The 8,224-nt window shown below is 37.3% G+C and overlaps 1 protein-coding gene across 3 annotated transcripts in view; it reads right to left on the reverse strand.

The window, feature by feature from the left end:
* Nucleotides 1–8,224, reverse strand: part of PHC3 (polyhomeotic homolog 3 (Drosophila)) — a 97,786-nt gene that overhangs the window by 1,328 nt on the left and 88,234 nt on the right. For 2 of the 3 annotated variants that reach the window (XM_006861823.1, XM_006861822.1), the window contains exons 13-14: nucleotides 5,565–5,697; nucleotides 5,242–5,473 (exon numbers count right to left, since the gene is read on the reverse strand). In XM_006861823.1, the coding sequence (XP_006861885.1) occupies nucleotides 5,242–5,473; nucleotides 5,565–5,697 (365 nt within the window). Of the gene's footprint in view, nucleotides 1–5,241; nucleotides 5,474–5,564; nucleotides 5,698–8,224 lie in introns of those variants that run through there. The other variant, XM_006861824.1, reaches the window with a different exon arrangement.

Consider the following 8,224-nt stretch of genomic DNA (forward strand, 5'->3'; position numbering starts at 1 on the left):
CTAGAAATATTTTATCAAGTACTACCTGAATCATAATTTGTACCATATTCAAATGTGTAAGTTTCAATGTGTACCATATCTAAAGCATTTTTATTGTTCACTCAGGATCAAACAGATCCTTCAAGACTGTAGTATGTATCTATTGCAAAACTACTCATATGTTTAACACTGCTAGACTTGTGACTTTAACTTGTTCAGCGTCACTGACAGGAACTGAACTCATATTAACTTTTAATAAGAAAATAGAACTTCTCACTGAAATTATGAGTTTGATGTCTATTAATTTTGTAGGTGCAAAGCAATCAATATTTTAGACATTAGTCTAAAACAAATGTTTTAGCAGGTAATGATATTCTAACATCCACCAGACTTCAAATGCTTTTACTGTTTGCCAAATACTGCAAGTTCGGGTTACTCAATAAACTTCACATTTATGGCTAAAAAAAAAAAAGCAATTGGAAAGCAATGTATGAAGGAGCCAAGAGAAGAGACAACACAAAATTTAAGAGACAGCAAAATTATAATAAAAAGTAATCGCTTAAAGTCTTTGTTTTATTCAAGTCAGCAATCTAAAATACAAAGAGACAATGAAAAATGGAAATGGTTACATTTTTGGATATACAACTGTTAGAATGATTATCCTTTCTAATGTAAATATATCATCCTCTAGTGAATGAGGCACAAAACACTGTATGATATAAAAATCTTATTTTTTTAATAAATGAAGGACTGACTGAATCAACAAATGAATGAACAATAAACAAAACTAGAATCTGCGATAGAAGAGCTATCTATAAGAGTAATACAAACATTTTTTCCTGTGCTCAACTCATGACCATCTTTTCTCTTGGCTATTTGTTTTCTCAGCCTCACTATTGGTTTCATCTTTCATGTTTCCCATATAGCAACCAACTATTGAAACTAGTAATTTCTTAGGCTTTTAAAAATTGGTATTTCAGTACTCTCTACAATATTTTCATGGTTTTGCCCATCTACCATAAACAACTATATAGTTAAAATGGGATTACTCACCATAGAAAAGCCCCTTTTCTTTTCCCAGAGGTAGCTCTCAACAAAAGTGGGCAGACAAAACTGACTAATCTTGCATCTAGTTGTGACTTCATCCTTCTTTTTATGAAAGAACTAATATTCTTCTCTCTTCAGTCTTACTTACAAGAACACAGGAAAGAAAAGAAGAGAGAGAAAGATAGAGTAGGACTTACTTAGGTTCAGAAAACAGGATCATTGGGAAGTAATAAGGATCATAAGAGCTACATTTGGGAATAGAAATAAGGAATTCTCCATGAGGAAAATATATAGCACGTTCATATTCACTGTGCTTTGAGAACCCTTTCAAATGTGATTTTGTAGGTAGGCAGTAAATATATTAATTAGCAAAATAATAGAGAACTATAAATTTTTTTGTTAAACAGTATAATCAAATAGGAATGCATTATCACTGAAATTTTCGACAACTTCTTAAACTAACCACAGAAAAAGGATAGTTATATGTATAAAAATGAGAAAACAAAGTTACTTAAAAATAAAGAAGTGTATTTCTGGAAACTCACTAGGAAAAACTAAGATTTTAGATGTTCATGGTATACTGAGCTAGTGTTCTGACATTATCATCTAGCTCTGCAAAATGGCTGCCGTTCTAGAGACTCACACAAAGCATTTAACAGCTGAAGTGATCATTCAGCCCCACTGGCTAGTTCTCACCAGCAGCTATTGTTGTTGTTAAGTGCCACTGAGTCAGCTCCGACTCATCGTGACCCTGTACTACCTTCCTAGGAACAGCTGGTGAGTTTGGCCCGCTGACCTTGTGGCAGCTAGTGCAGTGCAACTCTTTGTATGGCCATGGGTTTCTGCACATGGCTCCCTGCCAAGTGTCCAGTCATTTCAACTAAGCAAAACACTCCCACCAGAAAAAAAACTGACCTCCCACACAAAACCTGGGTGAAAATATACAACCAGCTCATCAATACTACAGAATAAACATCCCAGTATTAGTGTTATGGACAACAGTCATGTTTTTAAGACAATTCTTATTTTATATGCCTACAGAAAAAACAAGTCTAGAGATTCACAGATAATAAATACAGAATAGATCCTTGCAAATGGTAGTTCACTGTATCAAAAAAGTTAAAAGAAGATAACCTGCAGTTAACTGAAAGTAAGAACTGTGCTTACACAGATCTTTTTGATGCATTAAAAAAAAAAAAAATAAGACAATTATTTTTCATTTTGATAATAGTTCTGAGATTTGAGTCCTGGTGTGGTACTGTGGGTTAATGCACTGGACTGCAATGTCTGTTTGAACAGCAACGTCGGCGGTTCAAGCTCACCAGTCCTGCCTTGGAAACCCTATACAGGGTTGCTATGGGTTGGAACCAACTTGACCGCACATAACAACAACAAAATATATTAGCTCTAACATGGGCCAAACAGATTGGTTTTCAAGATGGCATTATACAAAAAAGAGAAGGCAGTACGAGTAAATAGAAGTGCTCTGCTCAAAGAGAGAAGCCTATCTCTAATAAGAAAGAAACAAAATACAAAAGAGATTACAACATTTACAAATTTGCTCATTCTATAAGAAAAGTTTGGGAACAGGATGATGACTACTCAGGGAAGATGAAAAACAAAACAACAGTAATAGCCCTGAATGAACTCAAGCAGGCCTAAAAAATTTTCCAAAGGTTAGAGAACATAAAGAAATGAAGATAGAGGTATTTTCTAGTTAAAGATTTACTATAAGCTACAGAAGCTACTCAAGGAGCTCTGGTAGCATAGTGGTTGCAAATCGGGCTGTGAACCACAAGGTCAGCAGTTTGAAACTACCAGCTGTTCCACGGGAGAAAGATGAGGCTTTCTGCTCCCGTAAAGATTTACAACCTCGGAAACCCAGTACAGGGTTGCTAAGAGTCAGAACCGACTCCACGGCACACAGCCACCACCACCACAGAAGTTATTCAGAGAAAACATTTGAGAACAAAAATACAACTGATCACAAAATAAGCTTGTTACTTGGTCTGTCCAAGCAATTAGCAAATAATCCCATTTTAATCAGTAAAAGGAGAGCTGTATATTAAGCATATCAATTCTGTGAAGTTGCTGATTTTATTATGTGCCTGTGTGACGGTTCTGACTCATAGCCACCCTTGCATGGTTTCTGAGGAGTGGCTGGTGAATTTGAACAGCGGCCCTTTCAGTTCAAACCAACCTTATGGTCCAGTGCTTATCCTACAGTCCTACACCAGTAGACTTCTTTTAATGAATCCAATGTCTTCTAAATAACTGGCAACAAAATTGAGAGTCTAGAGGACTTAATAAAACAAGTAAGAAATAATATTAAAAAATAATAATTTAACTCAAGTGAAGAAAGAACGAGATAAAGGAGTCAGTCTTTGTTCTAATAAAGCAACCAAGAGTAATCTCATAGCAACTAGATACTGGGAAAACCAGAAAACTAGTCCTAAAAGAAAGTCTTAGTGAAAGAAGATTCAGCAATATCTATTATTTGTTCATTATTTTTGCAACTACATCCTTCAGAACATAAACCAACTCCCACACCCACCCAAAATGAGAAATAATTTCCCCCAAATGAGAAATCAGGTTTACAAAAAGATAATGTGCCCAATTTGGGAGACTCAGACTGCTTCTAAAACTGCAAGACTCAAACCCCAGCCACCGGAGATGGTACAGAAAACTCTTCAGACACTTGTACTACCCGAAAAGCCAGAATCTGTTTCATCAAATATTAAATCATAGCCAGTGAAGACTCATCATCCTCTAATACACCAGTTTGAAAGCAGACTTGGAAGCCATATAGTGACAATTATTTTAGACCCTATGTCTCCTTAGGAATCCTTGTGTGACACTATGGGTTAATCGCAGTACTGCAAATTCAGCTCGAGCTGCAAGGTCAGCAGTTCAAGCTCATCAACCGCTCCTCGGAAACCCTATACAGGGTCACTGTGAGTCAGAACTAACTCGACATCACTCAACAACGTCTTCTTAGGCACCTGTTTAAAAGTCTTCCTATGGAGAATGTGTCCCTTTAAACAAGTCCATCTTTCTTTAAAAACAAGACCATATCTGACAAAATATAGAAAAATTCCTATTTAGCATTTAAATTAGCTATTGATAAAATAAGAGTTCAGTATATAAAGTAAAAGGGCTGGCATACATTTTTAAAAGCAGTCATATTTCTGAATATATTTTCTTTGCTAACAGTCCATAAGCTATGTTTGTTTTTGAGACCTAGGTCATCTTCATACAGAAAGGTTAAATTTAGTAAGTCTGGTAACCAATTTCAAATGCAACGAATTCTCCTGAAAAACTTATCTCAAGAGAAATATATGCTTCGCAATAAAACCAAAAGAGAACAGATTTAAAAAAAAAAGGGGGGGGGCAGTTCAAAAAACAACAACCCGTTTTCCATATTCATAAGGTCAAAATGGCTGATAAGATTTGCTGATTTAACAATATACACTAGCTTAATATATAATGTGGTTAAATGGAAAAAAACAGTATGAAACACTATTGTTGTAATAAAGGATATAATGACCTAAGATGATGGAAAGAATACCAAAATGAGAGTCAGCAGCAGGAAAACTCAAATGAGAATTATCCTCAGTATCGGACAGATTATCATAACTGAGTTTCAGCTAGCTACTAAAAATTTTAAATGCAGAAGTACTCTTGATGTTTGTTTAGAAATCAAGGAAAGCAACTTCTTTTTAAAAGCATCAACTTGATTTTTAAAAGAGAAACCAAAATTTCATCATACTCTAAAAGATACTAATTGGCTTTCAAAAATGTTAAAAAAAAAAATCTCTGATCTCATTTTTACATCGTTAAATTAAGAAATAAGGAGGAAATAGAAAAGTAAAGAGCAGAAAGAAAGAACTGTCTGATTCAATCTCTCTACTGACCTCTCGAGAGAAATCAGACTGAGGAGAAGAGAGCACCTTTAGTATCTTCACGGCTGAGGTGCCACAGCAGAAGCAGACTAATCAGTTTTTATTGACTTGGGGGTATGAGAAAATACCCAGTTGTGCTGAGGGAATAAGGAAGAGGAAACAGATCACATTTCAATAGCAAAGGCTGTTTAATTAATATATATACACAGCACTTTTCTAGCCCTTTTGTGCAACAGGTGTGGATGGATCTAACATCATTCCTGTGTGGGAATGCACAAGAAAAATACTAAGACCAAGATGGTTAATTACATACCAGGCAAGGAATGGATGAAGGCCCAGACATCGTCTATGGTCCATATTGATGGCTCTGTTTGTGCAACTGCTAGCAAGTCACTGTTCTCCGGCATTTTCCTAATTCTCACATCCCGAAGCTCACGTTCTCTTTCCCGCTCACTCTGCCTGCGCAAACGAGTTGTCATAGTAGATGGCACAGAATCTTCATGAGAAGCCAAGTCTTCTTCTGCAGATGGATAAGTAATTGGAAGCTGGAAAATGTAGTACAAGTAAAATACAGCATTGTACTTTCCTTGCATTTCTGAAAAGGGAATTGTACATTGAAGCAAGTTTTCTACCCACCTGCCTAAGGATATGTTCTCTTGCTGCCCCATCAGGGCCACTTGGACGACGGCCACGATGCCCAAGACTTTGATTATCAGGCTTACGATTCCAACGACTAAGTGCAAATTTTTTAGAACAGCTAACATTGTACCTATGAAATTCAAGTAAGAAAAAATATTTAATGATACATGGAACACACCACTTAATATTCAATTATGACTTTAAAGTAAGACTGAAATCAGTAAGTACCATATACTTCATTATGGACTTTTAATACTTCATAAAGTAAACTATATTGTTCCTGTGTATATATCATATTCTATATCTCAACCTAATACTGACCACCTATAACAAGGTATTAATATTTTCTCCTGATAGTAACAAGATAGTGTAAATTCATATGCAAAATACAGAGGAAACAATTTTTGGGGAGGGATAAGAATGAGTGAGGGCATTGTTGGAATGTCTATAACTTGGTTTATTGTTAGGGTTATGGTTATGACTAGTGTTAGGTTAGTGTTTGGGTGAAGGCTGGGCTAGTACTAAGTTATAGTCTAGTTTTAAGGTTTACAGTGATTTTTTTTCTTTCTTTCTTGAAATCCATTTGATTTTTTCTTCATTTGGAAGTTCTATGACTGAACTATTCTTTCTTTTTACTTTATATTTTGTTGTTGCTGCAACTGTAAATCTGGTTCTCTCTTTTCAGTCGTATAGGTCAGTTTTACTTTGCTTGCTTCTATACCTGAGTTTAGTCTAGGGGATAATTGTTATGGATGTTACTCTCAGGTTGTTATCTGCTGTTGTTGGTTCTCTGTCCAAATAACTTTAGTATTTTTTGTAAGGTTGTTTAATTTTCATTTGTCTGAAAATGACCTAATTTTGCTACATGAGATGGACAGTTTTGCTGGATATCTGATTTTTGGTTGGTAATTTTTTTTCTTTTAGAGTTATATATGTCATTCCATTGTCTTTTTGCCTACTTGTTTTTTTCTCAGAAATCATAATCTTATTAGTTCTCCTTTATAGGTAACTTCATTTTTCTGAGCTGCTTTCAGGATTTTTCCCTTGTTTTGAAAAGTTTGATTATATGTCTTCATGTTTTGCTAAAGGGGAGGGGGGCTCTTTGCTGGTTGCTGGGATATGAGGGGGCGGGGTGAGGAGAGCCACGGGAAGGTGGAGCAGAGGGCAGGAAATAGACACAGGATAGGTTGGGTGCTGGGAAGGGGGGCAATATACAAGAAGGCAAAGGGGAATGGAAGAACAAAGCAGATGGGAGAACAATTAGGCAGGTTTGCATGGGCTAAGTGGGACAGAGGTAAATAATGATGTATGCACAACCTTGGAACAACAGGGCTCTGGGATACAGGGATTGAGACATGGTTGAAATTGGGGAAAGGGGGAAAATAATGTTAAGATGCTTGGCTGTCTTTTGAATCTTGGTTTTTCTTGCATTATATTTTAAAATAGATACTTGAGGGGAAAAGAAAGGAATAGCCAGAAATATCACCATAGAAAGCTTGTAAGCCCGTCTTCTGCCTATAACTGATTGGAAGACCTAAAATGGGGCCACAACGTGCTCAGTGAAGGAGGTTTCTTGCGGAGCCTCTGCATTACATAAGACTATAGGTGGAATCCTGAACAGCATCCAGAATCTTCAGAGATGGGAAATTTCCACTTGAAAGGACAAGCAGACCAGCCTGGAGTGGCTAGAAGAACAGAAGATACTTCTTGAAAGACAGACCGACAGGAAAAATACAAACAATATAGGCAGACCGACTGATTACTACTACAAGAATAAGCAAGTTGCTCACCCAGGAGAATCAAGGCAAGTGGTCAGGTCCCCTCAGAGCAAACCCCCTTCCAAGACTAAGACTCAGTGGGAATACATGTGCCAACTGGTGACCACCTTCATCACAAATAAGGAGAAGTGAGGGAAAAACAGCAATGAAGCTGCGAGCTATGCCCTACAATGTTCAATAGACTCCTGTGAACCCGGGTGGAGACCTGGTTGGCTAGGAGTGTGGCAAGACTGGGGACTCTTTGGCCCAGAGTCAGTGACATAGCCACAGAGGACTAGAATGGAGAGTGAAGCATCCAGGTGATAAGAAGAGAAGTCATATGCACAAGAACACCCACACTTGCAGATAATATCCACTTGACCTGGCTTCAATGACTGGATGACCAAAGCTCAACTAGAAGAAGAAAGAAGAGGAAAAAAAAGAGTAATCTGATACAATTTGATGAACTTGACCTACACCTATGGATGCAGTAGCTAATAAGTGGGAACAAATCTTTACAGCGACAATCATTCCCACCCCCTCCATACACAGAGTAGACAGGGATAGGCAACTTGGACATTGGCTACCCAAAATGGGGGGCTACAAAGGCAAGAAGTGACTGGCTTACAAGCTTTCAAGAAGGAACCTAGATCTAAAGGGCCTGGAGGAGGGTAGAATCTCCAGTGAGTAGTATCTAATCTGTCTAGGCAGGGCTGATGAAATGAAATGTGGATAGGTCTCTTGTGATACAATAGTGAATAATTGTTATCAGGACTGACTGTGAGAGTTGGAAATGTTTAGGTAGACATTTTGTAGCGAGGAGGGGGGTGATTAACTTTGCAGTCTAGGAGCGGAGGTCCCTAGGACCATCAAGAGAGAAGAGCAGAGAGTGGGACCCTA

The sequence above is a fragment of the Chrysochloris asiatica genome, unplaced genomic scaffold, assembly GCF_000296735.1.
Source record: "Chrysochloris asiatica unplaced genomic scaffold, ChrAsi1.0 scaffold00043, whole genome shotgun sequence".
NCBI lineage: Eukaryota > Metazoa > Chordata > Mammalia > Afrosoricida > Chrysochloridae > Chrysochloris > Chrysochloris asiatica.